General features: G+C 33.8%; 1 protein-coding gene and 1 long non-coding RNA gene across 3 annotated transcripts in view; one reads left to right on the top strand and one right to left on the bottom strand.

Annotated features, from left to right (window-relative positions):
• Window positions 1-18,476, bottom strand: part of LOC122218174 — an 89,107-nt gene that overhangs the window by 14,961 nt on the left and 55,670 nt on the right. For both annotated transcript variants that reach the window (XR_006201923.1, XR_006201924.1), the window contains exons 6-7: window positions 1,773-1,927; window positions 1,403-1,442 (exon numbers count right to left, since the gene is read on the bottom strand). This is a non-coding gene — a long non-coding RNA (uncharacterized LOC122218174). The remainder of the gene's footprint in view (window positions 1-1,402; window positions 1,443-1,772; window positions 1,928-18,476) is intronic.
• On the top strand, window positions 56-17,822 carry CSN3 (casein kappa). Its single transcript, XM_042936239.1, has 5 exons — window positions 56-109; window positions 10,305-10,366; window positions 13,849-13,881; window positions 15,049-15,547; window positions 17,625-17,822. The coding sequence occupies exons 1-4, from the start codon at window positions 58-60 to the stop codon at window positions 15,508-15,510; spliced, it is 609 nt and encodes a 202-aa protein (XP_042792173.1). The 5' UTR covers window positions 56-57; the 3' UTR covers window positions 15,511-15,547; window positions 17,625-17,822.

Here is an 18,476-nt window from a genome sequence, read left to right as displayed (position 1 = left end):
ATTAATTTTATAGCAATTGTTTCACAATCTTACAGCTGACAGATTGGAGGTGATTGCATGACTGAGGAAAGACAGTCAAAGGAAACCAAGATAGAGGAAAATGAAGAAGGTAGGAAATCAAAGCCCTGAAGACGGGCCAAAGGCAAAGCTTGGCTGCTCTGAAGTTTGGGAAGGCCAACTTTCTAGTTTACTGTCTTTCCTCTGTTTTCTTTGTTTAGGCTTTGATATATGTCCTTAACTCTCAGATTGGAAGTTTTATTTTATTCACTTCAAATTATATCACTGTAACTCCCTGGGGGGAGAAAAACGAAGAAACTATCATTTACTTTTAACTACTGTATTTGTGAAGCAAATGCATTCTATTAAAATTAATCAGCTAGTCCCCCAGGGGATTTGGGCAACATCATTCCTGGTCCTGACACTTTTGATTGTGGTGACTAGGGAGATAATTTCTCAAAGAGAGTGTCAATCAAATCTCCATTTTATTTTGTAATCTAATGTTGGTTTATGGGAATAGGATTCACAAGAACATTGTCTCCCAAAGTGTGTATCTTGAAGCATGAATCTTACCAGATGGACTCAAATTAAATATTCACCCTCAAACTCAAAATATCTCTTGAAAATTTATAGCAAACATACATAACATTCTTGAAAATGCCAGTTTAATACATCTTTTGCTTAACTATGCTTCCCAGACTAAACTGACCTTATTATAGCATGTTTACCATCTCATCTAAAATAGATGATCAAATTAGTGTGCCCCTGAACACACTATTATTTTAAAACGTAATCAGCTGTAGAGACACTACTTACCACATTCACATGGAGTTTATATACCAACTATTGAAAAAGGCTTTTATGGAAAAGTAAACAAAAAGCTGAATTTATCTCCATTATTTTCCTTGAGAAGAAGACTCACATTTTCCCAGATAATCTTTCATATTTCATTCATTCACTAAAAACTCAATGTTCATTTTGTGTCAAAAATTGTGCTAAATGTTAGAGATTTGGACAAAAGGATTTTTTTTCTTCTTTAAGTAGCTTATAGTCTAGTGAGAATAGAGTAACATGTATACAATTTCAATAAATGTAATAAGTGTTCCAATAAAGTATTCACAGAGGCTTTTTGGGAGGAGAGGGATTTGTTTGTTTTTAAAGCAGAAGGGTAGGGGTGCCTGGGTGGCTCAGTCGGTTAAGTGTCCAACTCTTGGTTTCAGCTCAGGTCATGATCTCATGGCTCATGTGTTCAAGCCCCACATTGGGCTCTACACTGACAGAACGGAGCCTTCTTGAGAATCTCACTCTCCCTCTCTCTCTGGCCCTTCCCTGCTCATGCACACTCTCTCTATCTCAAACTAAATAAATAAACCTTTAAAATATAAGGGAAACTAGACTGACTTACACAAATTAGGAAAGGTCCCACAGGTGACTTGGAGCTGAACCTTAATGGATAAAAAACAGTAATTGACAAGTAAGTACAAATTAAATGTTTAAACAGATGTCTACTGAATGGATAAACTCTGTACCCAAATGAGTATTTTTAATGAGATTTAGCTTCATTGGGCAAAGTAAAAAAGAACAAAAGATGGGACTAAAATAATTTATATCCTGTTTCTAATGGATAAAAAGTGAATATATAAAGTTCTCTTAACCTTAGGGATAACCTCTGATCTTAGAAACAAAAGAGAAGGTGGTAAATATCTTACTATGTTCTTGTTCAGTACATAACATTTCTGTTAATATTTCATATAGATATAGAGAACAAATATCACCTGATGAGTCATCTCCTTATGTAAATGACTAAGACATCCAGGAGGCAGTATTTCTCCAGAATTCTATGTGAATTCAATAATACCTTGCAGAGTTATTCCTGTGGATAAACTTATGGCTGAAGTTTGGTCAAACCAAGGCAGATGAAAGAAATTAGCTGCAATAAAATAAGGTGAAAGTAAGGCACCATCAGCTGAAGGACTCCTCCCTCCAACAGTTTAAGATGCATATTACTTCTCTCATCTATCCAAGACTTCAGTAGGGGAAGGAAATACAACCAGGATATCTAGCAGCAATCACTCCAAGTGAGAGCCCAGTGAGAGCCCAGCTCCACCGACAATCAAAGGGAAGTCGGTTTTAATGCTCTTACAGGAAAATCCGAGAAAACCTATTTCTTATCCACTAGCTCTTCAGTGAAGGAAATCCGAATCCCAGGGATAACAGAGAATATGCCTGTCCACTTCTGGAGTTCTTCATGAACAGGTTCTGATTTCATACAGAAGAAAGTAGTGAATCCCAAACTTTCAAGTGTATAAAAAACTATTTAGGTGCTTATTTCTTTTTTTTTAACTTTCTAAGTTTACTTTTATTTATTTTTTGAGAGAGAAAGAGCAAGCGGGGGAGGGGCAGAGAGAGAGGGAGACAGAATCCCAAGTACAGACAGAGCCTGATGGAGGGCTCAAACTCATGAACCATCAGATTTTGACCCAAGCGGAAGTCAAGAGTTGGATGCTAAACCAACCAAGCCACCCAGCCACCCCTAGGTGCATATTTCCTGTGCAGATTTCCAGGGACACTACTCCCCTGAAACTTATGGCTCAGAAGTGTGCAGTGACATAATAATTTGCAACTTAAACAAGTATCCAGATAATTTGTGCAACAAACATTTGAATGTCTAAAATGTGTTTGACATAATTCTATGCAGTGGGGAACTTAGATTCTAGTGAAAGACAGAGAATAGTAAATGGACATATATAAATTTTGAAAATCATTTCATAGTGTAATATGTTATGGAAAAAATAAGGTAAAATAATAGAATGATGATGGAAAGGAAAGGGCTATTTAGAAAATGTGGCAAGAAACATCTCTGATATAAAGAAGACACTATTTGAGGAGAATTGGGGTAAGAATATTTCAGAGACTATGAACACAAGTAAAAAGTGATTTGGGAAAGAGTATGGCACCTTCTAGAAACAGAAAGTTTATTGAGGCTGGCACAGAGTGAGAGAAAAAGTGGTGGAATATAAGATATGAGGGATAGAGAAATAATAAATTATAGAAATTAATAGGCTCTGAGAAAATGCTTGGAATTTATTTTAAGTGCTAGAGGAGGTCATTGCAAGATTTTAAGCAGGAGAATAATCATATCAGGTATATGTCCAAAAAATAACATTTTTATAACTGTGTGAGGAATGTTTACAAGGTGACAAGAGTAAAAGTAGGGAGACCAGAAAGTACTGAGATGATCAAGTGTGTGATGTCAGTAGCTGGGATTGACTGGAGCAATGTTTTTTTTGTGTGTGTGTTTTTTTTAATGTTTTTATTTATTTTTGAGACAGAGAGAGACAGAGCATGAATGGGGGAGGGGCAGAGAGAGAGGGAGACACAGAATCGGAAGCAGGCTCCAGGCTCTGAGCCATCAGCCCAGAGCCTGACGCGGGGCTCGAACTCACAGACTGCGAGATCGTGACCTGAGCTGAAGTCGGACGCCTAACCGACTGAGCCACCCAGGCGCCCCTGGAGCAATAAATGTTAAGACTAGAAAGTGCTGGCAGATTCCGGGTATATCGTCAAAGATAGGGCTTATAATTCTAATGGACTGTTGAGGATGGGAAAAAAAAAAATGACTCACGGATTTGTGTCTTTATCCACAGAGAGCATCATAGTTTCATTTATTAAAGAGGGGAAACACTAGGAGAGTTGAGAAAAGAGATGTGTCTAAAAATCAAATATTCTGCTTTATTCATAAATGTGGGTTGTCCCCTTCACATACAAACGGGAATACTAACACAACTGCTAGATACATGAATATGTAGTTCAATGAAGTTAAGAGTATGTGTACCATATTTAAAGGGAATGGAGTAGGTCAACTATAGTGATACAAAAGATAGAGAGGGAAAAAAGGTAAAAGGGTGGTAAGCCCAGGAAGAATCCATGAACGTTTCCCCAAATTGAGAATTTGAGAAAAATAAGAGGAACCAAAAGAGAATGAAGAGCAGCCAATGGTTTGAGAGGAAAAACCAAAAGAATAAATCATTACAAGTCAGAAAGATGAATCAGCATGCCAAAGGCTGCTGAGATTGATGAAGAGAAAGATCTAAACAGTAGCACTGGATTTGACCACATGGATGTCATAGTTGACCTGGATATTTTGAATGGTATGAGAGGAATAAAAGATCTATTGGAGTAAATAAAGAACAGAGTTACTGAAAGTGCTAGGATCATATTGGATCCTTTACAAAATTGATACATATTGGATCCTTTACAAAAATTGAAAGTTTTCTTGATTACTCCTTGTATTTCTTAATGTGTTATTATAGTGGACCCAGAAACTTTGGGATTCTAAAAGTTGCTAAAGCATAAATTTATATGTGCACTAATACTAAAGTCATAACAACTAGATGGGCTCTAGATGACATCAAATGTATTCTCAGGCCTCAAAAGAGTCTCCTTATCTACATCCAACAGAAAGCGTTATCTCTTCGTATGTTCTCTGCAAGCAGAGACCGTGACTGCCTACTATACTCTCCAAACATATTGGTTTTTGGGTTTTTTTTGTTTTTTCTTAATTTTATAAGTTTATTTATTTATTTTGAGAGAATGCAAGTGGCAGAGGGGCAGAGAGAGTAGGCGGGGAGAGAGACAGAGAGAGAGAATCCCAAGCAGGCTCCACATGGTCAGTGCAGAGCCTGACATGGGGCTTGAACCCACGAACCATGAGCTCATGACCTGAGCCGAAGTCAGATGCTCAACTGACTGAGCCACCCAGGTGCCCTATAGTGCCTTGTTTTGAATAAGAACTATATATTGTGCACAATTTATTTAAATAAATTTTCTACAGGAGAGAAAAATCGTGATATTCTGTTTTGTTAATGTTTAAAAAATTTAGGAGCATTTAATGCTACTTTCCCAGAATTTTCATGCATTGCAAAGGTTTCCAAAGCATACAAGCTTCTGCATTAAAATGTTAATTTTATGATATCTTAAGAATTAATCTGTAGAAAATTATGTTAGTTATTTACATTGCCACTACTGTCACAAACGTTGTACTTGAAGCACATGATACAGTATTGAGATCAGCCTGGTAGTAATGAAGTAGCTGAGAAATAAAATGAGACAGTAAAAAAACCCACATACATGTGAGTACCACCAAAAGAAAAGAAAATAGAGATAAAGTACATATCAGATGTGAGAAATGCTAACAGAACAAGAAGTTGTTATGGATAAAAGCATGCATTTGCATCAATAATCATATCACTGATCACAAAATGATTATTTCATAGTGCTTGAAATCTGAATTTATGAACCCACAATAGCCTCTTACTCAGCTTCCCTGTGTTAATGGTTATACAAACACTGATTATCAGGACCTAAACAGAAAGAAGCTGTAGCTTGACTAAGAAGCCCTGTTGGTCTTCCTCCCATACTCTGGGGATGTTTCAGGAGTAGACTATGACCCCTAAAATGAATTTATGACTAGATTGAGGCTAGAGAACCAATTCCAGATGGCAAACTCTCTATGTTTTAAGATCTTGTTCATCACTATCCCAATTTCCTGAGAGATTTCATATCATGGGAGTTCTGATCTTCCTTTTTGTTTTTCTTTGAAAAACATCAAGGTATCTGAATAGCTCTAATGTAGAGTTCACCTAGTTCATCTATACCAGTCATTCAAAACTCTAGTTCTCTTAGATTCCTTAGGTCAATATACATATGGGGAATGTTCAGTGTCACTAGTATTCAAGTAAATGTTAGACTATGAGCTCCACAATGGCAAGGATATTTGCCTGCTTTGGTTACTAATTTATCCCTAAAGCCTGGAACAGTACCTGGGCTAATTTAAGTACTCAACAAATAATATCCAGTTTTTCAAAAAAGTCAGATTAGTGTTTGAGGTGGATGGGTGACCCCACTGTAAAATGGTTTTCTCTTGGTATGGATAAAGATTCCTAGCATTCTCAGGGGAAATATAATTACTGAAATATATTTTCCCACTAAAACAATGTTATTAAAAGTGTTCTGAGCCTTTGGTGAATAATAATAATAGTAATAATAAATAAATAAATAAACAAACAAATAAATAAATAAGTTCTTGTAATTGTGAATTAAGTAAATAAAGGCTCAAGTGAAAATAAGTATCATTTTATGGCTCTAAACCAAGGACTGAGAAATTACCATGTAGAAAGGAATACCTTCATAATTGGTCAATCCCCATTGACCAGTCCATAATCTTCCAACTATCACTTGACCCTCACAACCAAAGAAAAAAGGTGTGACTAAACAGACCATATAGAATGATTGGTCTTATTATTCTAACAGCTTGTTTTAGCAGTTTTGAATCTCTGCCATTTTTCTTCAAACAGCAAAAGCCAACTATTCTGAGAAATGGAAAATCTCAATTCACTCTGTTCAAACTCAATAAGCATTCATTCTATGATTCAGAACATTGTTCCTAATTTTCTAAGGCATAAAATAGTTCTAAGAAAAAGACAAGAATATAGGAATACTACAATGCTCACATTATTTCTCATATTCTGGCAGTCTTACACTGATTCCTGTAAATACTTCAGTCTTGCCAGGACCTCACAGCTAAAATGAAGTCACAATTAACATTTTTCCCCAGAGAAGCATAAACAAAATAAAATATCCTTTTCTGAATTGGCTCGGCAAATTGTTTGGTTAGCTGTATTTTACCAAAATGGCCCCCATATTGGTGATTTTTTAAAACTTACTTTTATGTCAGAATGAGCTATCTCTGAGACAGAACAATTATCCTCAATTCAATAATTTAATTTTATTTATACAGAGTCACCTATATTCCTGAAAACTAAAAATCTAAACTAAAATGTCATTCATAAGAGCTTAATCAATAAACAAATGTGTATTGAATGTACATGAGCTTAGTGAAAACTCTATTTTGTAGCTCAAATGCAAATGACTATTTTATATTGATTAAAATATTTCACATTTAGATTTAACTTTTAAAAATTTGCTCTTGGGTGTGCAATAAATGATCATCTTTCTAATTTTTAAAAATCAATAGTTTTGAAGAAGACCAAGTAGACTTAATAATATATGTAGTATCACTTGATATCCAGGTTCTTAAATTTAAAATCTTTAAAATACGACAGTGTTATGGGTAGCTATTTTTCATTTTTACAACAGCTTTAAATTCAAAGAGGTAGGATAAGTTAATTAAGAATGCAATTAATGTTTTTTAGAACTCCTCTGTTTACAAAACATACAAATTCATTCTTTAAAAAGTGTGAATAGTCTTTTTTCAAGCTTTATGAATGACAACTCTATTTCCCCTTCTGCATTTCACAAAGATTGACCCAAAGATGACCTGGCTGTCATCAAATCTTTCCTTTTTGTCATCTTCCTATTCGGCGAAATGTAGGAGGAAAATAAATCACATGACCCAAGCGACTAATACCCTTTAATAAGTCTTCAGTTATTTACCTTGGGTCTTCTCTACAGTTGAAAGGCCACCTCAACCTACTGCCAAGCAAGACCTGACAGACACAAGGAAAGGTAATCATACTGAAATATCCAGAGAGACCGACTTCTTTTTACAATAGAAATAATACCACCAAAGTTATTTTAGAAGCACATATTCTTCCTTTTAGCTTTTATTGTTAAGTTTGAATATGTCTTGGCTTCATTTTGATATTAGTTTCTAACCTAAACCATAGATTCTGAATGGTGTTATGATCCAATTTTCTTTTAACTTCACTTTGGGTTAAAGGCCAAGGTTTGATATGATAAACTACTAAAGACAATGTAAATTCTAGAGAAGAAGATAGAGAGGTAAACCAAGAAACAGACTCTTAACTATAGAGAACAAATTTATGATTACAAGAGAGAAGGTGGGCAGGCAGGGAGATGGGTGAAATAGGTAATGGGGATTAAGGAGTGCACTTGTGATGAGCACTGGATGTTATATGTAAGTGTTGAGTCACTATATTGTACACCTGAAACTAATATTACACTGTATGTTAACTAACTGGAATTTAAATAAAAACTTTTAAAAAAATCATTGAAATTTAGAAAAATAATAACCAAAATAAAAAAGAAAGTATTCAAGACAAAGAACCTACAGACAAATGTGAAGGGATAACTTCTCAGCAAGATGGACATGTAATAATAATCCCGATTGATCCCTTAATTAATTTCAAATATATTTATATCTAAAGGTCTTAATTTTATTTGTTATAGTATAACTATTGTTTTAAAACATGCCTTTTGTATTCCCATGAAAGCTAAATAATTCTATGTCACAAATTATTTCTGTCTTACAAAGTGATGAAGGCAATTTCAAGTACTCATTGGTTTAAGTAGCTGATAAGGAAAGTATGGGCTTATCTCTCTGATATCTATTGATGCTAAAAATGGAAGAATTACTATCACTTTACAGAATTTTTGTGTGTGTGTGTGCATGTGTGTGTTATAATTTTGTGAGAACTTAACTGGAGTCTTATTCATCATAAAAATTTACTGTTCAGTCTATAATTTTAAGTTAGCTGGTGATTACAATACAATATTGTTGTCTATATTCATGATACTTGTCAAGACTGGATCTTAATTATTCCAACCAAAAAAAAAAAAATAGTAATTATGTGATGTAAGTGTTAATTATCACTACAATGGCAACCATATTACAATATGGTAAATTTATATAGTGTTGTATGTCAAATATATTTTAATAAAAAAATTAATTGGCATGTAAATAATTAATAAGGAACTCCACTCTCTCAATGAAATCTGAGTTTGCTGCAGGTTGTTCAGATTTGATTCCATAGGAGTTCTTTTCTATCCACTGATATCCTATCAGCAGTTTTGAAGTCAGTTTAGTAGACAGTCTTCCAAATCATTATTACCTGGGAATGGAAGCAAATAGAGTCTGATGTGATTCCCCTTCCCAACCCTGGGCTTTAACTCTGTAAACCTCTTTTGTACAACTGTTGGTAGGACTCAATTTTGTTACACATATGGCAAAAACAATAGCTACAACAGGATGTAGTTAGTATTTACTTCACAAACATGATAATGCACTTAAATATTAAAAGTCTGAAGTGTTATATGTATCTTTCTAAAAAGACAATTTATTAAAAAAGAGTCAAATAGGGGGCCTGGGTGGGTCAGTTGGTTAGGCGTCTGACTCTTGATTTCGGCTCAGGTTATGATATCACAGTTCATGGGATCAAGCCCCGTGTCAGGCTCTACACTAATAGCACAGGGCCTGCTTGAGATCCTCTCTCCCCCTCTCTCTGCCTCTCCCCTGCTCACTCTCTGTCTCTCTCTCTCTCAAAATAAATAAATAAACTTTTAAAAAAAGTGTCAAATAAGTAGGTGTGACAACCCTATATTCCATTAGAAGGATAAAACTAATTTACTTTTTTAAATATTCAAAACCACTGTAATTATGATATTTATATTTCTTATTAAAACAATCAAGTTAATAATATCATTTATGATTACTACCAAAGTATATTATAAAGAATGCAGTCTCAGGCCCCACCCCTTCCCTCCATCTTACCTATTTCCATTAGATCAATCATGGAATTAATAGAATTTTAGAAATCACTTAGTTCAAACCTTCAGTTTATAGATTAGAAAGATAAGGTCTAGGCAAGAGAAATTACTTGGCTAAAGTTACTCAAGTAGATAGGGACTGGACTTGAACTCAGTCTTCCAAAGGAATGTATAGTCTTAACATCTCCAGTCTAAAACCTCTCAACTAGTTTCTGTTGTTTACAAAGCCATGCCTAACTCTTTCACCTGGCATTCAAGACCTCTCCTTTGCTGCCCTAAACTTTCTTTTCAACTTTATCTTTCCCTTCTTATAAAATGCCACTCCCTTCAAAGTGTCCATGGATGTTCCCAAGGCTTTCTCCTCTACTTGAAAAGTTTTTGTCCCTATCCTTCTCCATGGACAAGTCCTACGTATATGCCATCTTCTACACAAAGAATTTGATGATTCTCTTAACCAAAACCCTCTATCTGTAGAGAAACACTTGTGGAATTTTCCACTTTCTTTCTTTCCTCTTACACTGATTTGTGTATGTTGTAACTCTCTTCCTAAAATTGATGCTAGTTGTTGGCAAAGCCTGTATCAGATTCAACCTGTTAATTTCAAGTTTGTTTTTTTTTTTTAAATGTACAATAAAATATTTTCTACACTGGCTAAATCTACCCATAAATCTGGTTTTTTCCTTAAACCAAAAAGAAAACAAAACAAGCAAATATTGTCCCAAATCAGTCCTAAATTATAACAGATCCTCTTAATTTATTTTTTTTAAATTTACTTTCAGGTGCAATGATGAAGACTTTTTTCCTAGTTGTGAATATCCTTGCATTAACCTTGCCATTTTTGGTGAGTTGATTTCATCTAATCAATTTGTATTAAGATTTTAAGAAAATTTTATTTAAAAGTTCTATTGTGGAAAGTGAAGTTATATTTCATGTAACAAAGTAACTGCATACTTGCTATATTTTCTTAAAGTTTTATTGATTTTATATTATAAAATTATAATCATGTTATTCTGGATATGATTTTAGCTCCCAGGAATTAAGAAATCACACTTTAACATGTATGAAAAACCCTTAAAATTCTCATACTATACAGAAAATACATCGGGGAGGTAAAGAGAGAACAATTCTGGAAATATTTTTAAGTTATAAAATGTTCTAAAAATAATTCCTAAAGAATAAATATATAAGTCATAACCCAGGATCATAAATTCTTTTTATTTAACTTTTTAAAAAAATTTTAATGTGTTGTTTTTTTTTGAGAGAGAGAGAGAGAGAGATCCAAGAAAGAGAGATTATTCAGGGATCCCAGGCACTTATTTGCCCATAGCAAGAACAAGAAAACAAACATAAGATGATGTTAGATGACCATCTCTTAGATTATACATTTTGGAAGGTACTAGTCTTTGTTTCATAATTCATGTATTATTCAATTTAGACTTCCTTTTAAGCTAATATTTATTAAATAATTCTATTAGGTAAATTCTTAGAGTCAAACTCCTTAAAATTTATTATGACTTTTACATTTATTTTACTTCATTTATTCCTGGAAATTCCATTTTACTTTGCCCACCAGCACATTTTGAACTTAGGTTTTCTCTCTGAATAATCAGGATTAAAACTGAAATAAGAAAATTATTATTTTAGGTTCCTGGACACATTGCCAACATGTGTTTGGGAGTGGGAGTTCTCACACAACACCAAGCAATTATTGGACACCAGCAGTGTGTCAGAGATTCCAACTCCATTCTGAAACCATCTACCCAGAGACAGTGTCAAATTCCACAGGTTGAGGGTTCAGACTGTCCCGCTGCTCTCACTTCAGACACTAGTCACAAGCCCAGGCTGTTGCCTGTAGTTCTGAAGACTGGCTATCAATGGGAGTTTCCCACATTCCCCTCCTTGGATTTGGTTAATTAGCTAGAGCAGCTCACAGAATTCAGGAAATGTTTTACTTACTAGATTACTGGTTTGTCATAAAAGGATGTACTCAGGAACAGTCAGATGAAGAGATACATAGGGTAAGCTATGTAAGAAGGGGTACAGAGGTCTTATGCCCTCTCCAAGAAAGTCACTTTCCCCTAATTTCCATGTGCTTACCAACCCAGAAGCTGTCTGAACCCATCCTTTTGGGGTTTGATGGAGGCTTCCTTACATAGGGATGACTGCCTAAATTATTGGCTGTTTTCTGCTGACTCAACCTCCAATCCCTTTCCCCTCCCTAAAGGATTACAGAGTGGGATTGAAAGCCCCAACCTTCAAACCAAAAGGTTAGTTTCTCATGAGGCACCTGGATAGCTCACTGAGTTAAGCATCCCACTCTTGGTTTCAGCTCAGGTCTGATCTCCTGTTTCCTAGGTTTAAGCCCCCTGTCAGATTCCGTGCTCCCAGAGCGGAGCCTAGTTAGGATTTTCTGTTCCCCTCTCTCCCTGCCCCTCCCCTGCTGGAGCTCTCTCTCTCTCTCTCAAAATAAATAAATAAATATTGAAAAAAGAAAAAAGGTTGGTTTCTCTGGCAACCAGTCTCCATCCTTAGGTGGGGTCCAAATTCACTTCATTAACATAATGAAAGACACCTTCTTCCCAACCCCATGCCCATCACTTAGGAAATCACAAGGGTTTTAGGAGCAGCACTGTGCCAGAACCTGGAATGAAGACCAAATATATATTTTTTATTATAAATCGCAGTATCACATGATCCACAACTGCCTGGTCTATAGCAACCTCTTCCTGAGCTACTTGAGCTTACTGTAGCTCCCAAACACTTCTTCCCATTTTCACAAAGGCTTCAAGCCCCAGGGACATGAATAAATAATTCAAAAAGAATGAAAGTTTATAGATTTTACCATTCAATCTTGTGAACAATCAAAACTATACATATTTTGTGATAGTATCTTATACATGTTAATTTGTCCCTTCTCTCCAAATATAGTTAGGATAATGTTTATTATTAACATTATGTGATGAATTGCACAATCTTATAGCCTACTGGTGGAATTATAAATTGGCACAACTTTTCTGTACAGCAATCCGATAATTCCCATTAAAGGATTTTTGTCACCCCCAAAAGTTATATTTTTTAAAACTATTTTAAGGCATCTATGAAAACTATTAAAAAGGACAGTGATATACAGATGTTACTCATCTATCTATTAATAAAACATTTTTTGAAAGAAGCCTTAACGGTTAACAATAAAGAATAAACATTTCATGACAGAATCATTTATCATTTATTTTTCAACTATAGATATTTGAGTATAAAAACTATATGATAAATGGGAAAAAAGATGAGATATTGCTTCTTGAAAAAAAGCAAGATACAATATGTGTACTAACAGGAACATATACTAGGAACATATGTACAGATTGATATAATATGAAGATGTCTAGATTATCTCAATTTGGGGGTATATGCAAACTTTCTACAATATTCATATTACCTTTTAAGTTTTAATTTAGTAATTTAGTAAGTTTAGTAATTTAATGCATTTAGAGCAAAGAAATCTCTATCTCAACATACGTGAGTTTTATTATTTTATCAAATTTCTAATTTTCTGTACCAACATCATCCAAAAGAGTCTTTTTATATCCAAAGGATATGTGTGAACTGTCCTAAACTAGATCTATCATTTTTAAAAATGTTTAATCTTATAACCTCATCCCAAAAGTTCATATAAACTTTGTGAGTTTTTAAAGCTCTATATATATGCCTATGGAAATTGTTTTTTCACTCCTGATTCCCTATGCATGTTGCAATCCAGAATTAAGAAAAGTATTATAAAAACAAATGAAAGTTGATAAAAAAACACTATTTTTTATATAACATTATATATTAATGTTATACAAGAGGCCGTTCTTTAATCGAAATAAACCTCATAAATTATCTTAGTAGGAGAGCAGAAAAAACTATGCTCAATGCCCCTCTTATTTATAATAATGTACATTCAAAAATCAAACAAAAAAAGAAACCAAAAACACAATGTAAATTCAATACAAATTGAATATAGGTTATTCATATTTTCCATTTAAACAAATATGTATATTTGTTGGCATAGGAGTCAAATGATCATACTATTTTCAACCTTAAAATTTTCTCCCCAGGTGGTGATTTTTAAAGATTTTAATTAGCTTATTGCTATCACTTCCTGAGTGGCCCACAGACCTTATAGATTAAACAACCATGGATAATGCATTACAATATTTTACAATATTAAAGCAAAAACAGAGAAACGATGTTTTGTCTTTAGTACAAAAGATTTTTAAACCACAAAAAATCTGGACTTTGCCTTGTTTTTAACTTATTTCTCATTTTTGTGAACTGCAGCAGGGTGCACAGGTGCAAAACCAAGAACAACCAACTGTAAGTTTCTTTTAATTATTTCCTGTAGAGACATGAACTCTAAAGTATAATATTATGCACAGTTCAATGGTACTTAAATGCCTTCTGTCTAAAAATTAATAAATAAACCCCATAAAATAATAATCTTTACCAAAAAAATCACTTCAGCAAACAATCGTATGAATTGACCTCAATATTCACCTGAAAATCTTGGGATTCTTTTTATGACCCAAGTCACGTATTTTTGGTTTTCATGTATGCTTTGCAGCATGAGAAAATTATCTCAGAATTTAATATTGGGGAGAAAAGGAAAACAAATGTAAAGTTTAGTATCTCTCCTAACTAAAGACTGGGGGAAGGATCTTCTCTGACCCATCTTTGAATAACTCTCATACACTTGCATTTACTTCCTCTTTTTGTTTTCCAAATATGTTTGAATGAACACATTTAGATATGTCTCCTTTCATGAGAAATAGTTGCTTTGGAGTGTAATTTGTTGATTTGTTTTTATTCACATGGGAAGATTTAATGACGTATTTTTATAAATTCACATAACCAATAGAAGAGAGGCAAATAAAAACAGAAAATTCCCTAAGTGATCTTTAGTGAATAAAATGAAGCTGAAAAGAATCCAAAGTATAAATATAGGAATCCTCCCACATCACATTGTTTTACTATTCTGCTATAATTAGTTTAGAAAAAAAAATGTGCTCTCAACCTAATCTCTAGATAAATAAAATTTGTAAACAACTACAAATATGTGGTAAGAACACAGATATACACATATTTTAAAAGCTATATATGCACATATATTTCTTTGCATGTGCTATGTTTGTGCATAATATGTCAAAGCTCTCTATGAGACTTTTCTAGGTATTATACTTATTATAATGCCCAACGTTTATTAAGCACTATTCCTATATGCAAGACCTGGCAATGTGGTTTACATTATGGATTACCTCATCTAATCTGTTTGAAACTAATATTATTTTTAATATTTGTTGAAAATCAAGAAATGGAAGAGAAGTGTACAAATCCGTATCTTGTAAAATAATATGGTTGTTGAGTTCACTGCTTCCAATATTGTATTTCTTCAATGTCAAAGACTAAAATATATTACTTCAAAAAGTTCTGATTTAAGATTCTAGCCTACAATTATACCATCTGCACAATGTATTCTTTTTGCAGTGCCGTGAAAATGATGAAAGATTGCTTAATCAGAAAACTGCCAAGTATATCCCAGTTCATTACGTACTGAGTAACTATCCTCACTATGAGCCCAGTTACTACCCACATAAACCAGCTGTACCAGTTAATAATCAATATATGCCCTATCCATATTATGCAAAACCAGTTGCAGTTAGGCCACATGTCCAAATTTCTCAGTGGCAAGTCCTGCCAAATACCTACACACCCACTGTGGTACGTCACCCACACCTACCTGCGTCATTTATTGTCATTCCCCCAAAGAAAATTCAGGATAAGACAGGCAACCCTACCATCAATACCATTGCTACTGCTGAGCCTACACTTACTCCTACCACTGAACCAATAGTGAACACGGTAGTCACTACAGAAGCATCCTCAGAATTCACCATCACAAGCACACCTGAGACTACCACAGTTCCAGTGACTTCAACCATGGTCTAAAAACTCTAAGGAAACGTCAAAGAAGATGACATCACAGGTAAATGAGCAAAAGACAAAACTAAATAATAAAGACAAGATTAAATTTCTGACTCTTGATTTCGGCTCAAGTCATGACCTCACGGGTTCAGGGGTTTGAGCCTCTGCATTGGGCTCTGCTCTGTCTGTGCAGACCCTGCTTGGGATTCTCTCTCTCCCTGTCTGTCCCTCCCCCACTCGCTCACTTGCCCTCTGTCTCTCAAAATAAATAAATAAACTTAAAACAAAATAATACAGACAAGATCCATGGATTCATCAGTACAATCATAACATCTAAGATAGTACAATAGACAAATTAAGTCTGTTACAGGAGCAGTCAAAATGGGTTCATTATAATTTTACTTTGTTGGTGCCACACCACCGATATAGTAGATTCTGTTTCAGTAAGAAATGAAATATCTTATTTTACAAAATGAAGAAAAATTTGAGCTTTTATTATCAAACTTAATTTCAACAATTGGAACACTACTAGAATCTATTAGTTTTACTTTATTTCTGTTCACACATGAAGTAAAAACTTGTGATTTTTCTTATCTCAAACATAAATTTTCTTAGAACATTTATACAGAATATGAGTTTAAATATATTTTAAACATGTGATCATGTTCTTCCACTCTAATTTTGCCCTAAATTGAATAAAAGGAAATACATTTCCCATACATTTCTTTATTTCAGACATCATTTCAGAAAGGACCCATGAAGTTAGGCACCCGAAATTTCTCATATTGTAAGATAAACCCATGAAAGAATTGTAATTCTTAATTTAAAAAGCACATACATACTAAAAGAATATTTTCATAATCTTAAATGTGATGCCAATATTCCCATTTATTATTTGGATCCAATAATAAGGGTGAGTCTAAAATAACTTGCAACTTATGGGAAGAAGTTAAAGGGAAAGATCAATAAAATAGAAAATAACCAGAGTTTAAATAATTTGGGGAGAAAATTGTGAAATTTGGAGTTTCTTTGCAATAAATATTTTCAGTACATCACACTGCCTATATGTTATGTAATCTAAAATACAACACAGTAATCTGTGTTACAAGTGGAATAGCATTAGACCACAGAGGGCTGTTTCTTCCATCTGTGTGAATTTGAGCAAGTCACTACTCTCTCTGAACTTTCACTTTCTCTTAATTGTGGTTTCTATAAGACTCAAGTGGCAATGCATATTGTGAAAAGATTGTAAAAACTGGTCAGTCTACAAAACATAATGCATTAGAAAAAAATAAAAATAATAATAAAATTTATTTTTAACCAACATCTTGTCCTTACTAGACAGTAATTACTTTATATAAGTACCTCTGATTATTCCTATAGCAACCATATGGGACAGATTATATTACTACGTTGAATTCACACACACAAAAATAAATATAAACAGGCCTATGGATCTTAACTAAATTACCATAGCTCAAAAGTTCAAAACTGGAAACCAAACCAAAACTGTCTGATTTCAGATGATAAAGCTTAATAACTATGCCATCTATTTCTGTACAGGCTGTCTAATGTGCAGAAAAACAGAAAATACATTATGGTTTCCTTAGATCAGTGTATGTGTAAATTTTATTATTTGGTTGCTATTTAATAGGACATATGGTAGGAAAAAGAAGATAAGATGCTGGATAAATTTTTGACTTATTAAAATTTAGAAAACACAATGAGAAAATTAATGGAGACAACATGAAAGCAAGTAGTACACAGTTACATATTTTATTGATTCAAAAGATGTTACATGATTATATTTTTAATGGAATAATCATTATTTCAATAGTTACATTTGTTCAAAACTCATGAACCTAGATTTCTAAGCTACAACCAGTGTATAATATCACTTATAAAGAAGCATGTAAAGGACATTGTCTTGGTGTAAATATTCAGTGAAGTCAATTATTCTCAGTTACTATAAGCCAATTTTAAATATTTATATTTAAATATTTATATTTAAATTTTTAATTTGATAAAACCCTTGGATACAGACATAAGAGATAAATCATTTAAGTTAAACAATAGTGTATATGAAAACTGTTAACACATTATACATTAAATTCCTAACCTGTCATCATTTTTTATAGGTCTTGCTGAAACCAAATGACTACTCCAAACTCTTCTTTGGTCACCCATCCACCTTCATTCAAGAAAGAGAAAGTGATTTCAATGGATTTGGCTCCTTTCTCTTCTCCCCTTACATTTTACATCCATGTCTCATTTAATTTTTTGTTTCTTGCACAATAAAGCCATTTGAATGCAAGCGGATCTCTTAATTGAGGAGTCTGTGGATATACCTCAGGGATCTTTGAAACCTTGAAAGTCCAAGGCAAATTTAGTGTGAGTTTGAGTAAACAAGTTTATCTGGGGCAAAGTTCAAAATAGCATCTAATTCTCAAAGTGGTACATGGTCTAACACTGGTTAAGAACATCTTCTCCAGGATGAGACTGGAACATCTAAACTTACAACTAAGTCATTGGGACCAGGAAAAAGCTAAGCCATGGTAATCCAGTCCCAGGGACCACAAAAGTGACTCTTGAGAGCCCTAGAAACTCTAGAGTTAACATTAAATTTAAGTGTTCCAATGTATCGCTAATGATAAGATCATTCCCAGGAGCAATTTCTGGGCACAGGCAGACTATAGATGACCACTACTGCTAACACAGATACATAGAAAAATTATGAAGTTGATGGAAACAAGACTAGATTCCTCCAGACTAGAAGCTACAGTGTCACATCTGTCCAAATATAAACATGCACATGTGTGTGCACATGTGCACACATACACACACACAGGAAGTTTCTAGAGTTGACGTCTTCCAGTATACAAACATTGGTGAATATTCAAAGTCCAAAAATAAGGGTTTTTTTTCTTAAACAAATATTGCAAAAATAACTGGATTGCTTATTTGCTTGCTCCATATTTAACACATCCTGC

The sequence above is a fragment of the Panthera leo genome, chromosome B1, assembly GCF_018350215.1.
Source record: "Panthera leo isolate Ple1 chromosome B1, P.leo_Ple1_pat1.1, whole genome shotgun sequence".
NCBI classification, from domain to species: Eukaryota; Metazoa; Chordata; class Mammalia; order Carnivora; family Felidae; genus Panthera; species Panthera leo.
The sequence above is the reverse complement of the archived record's forward strand: the minus strand, read 5'-3'. Positions and strand labels throughout refer to the sequence as shown.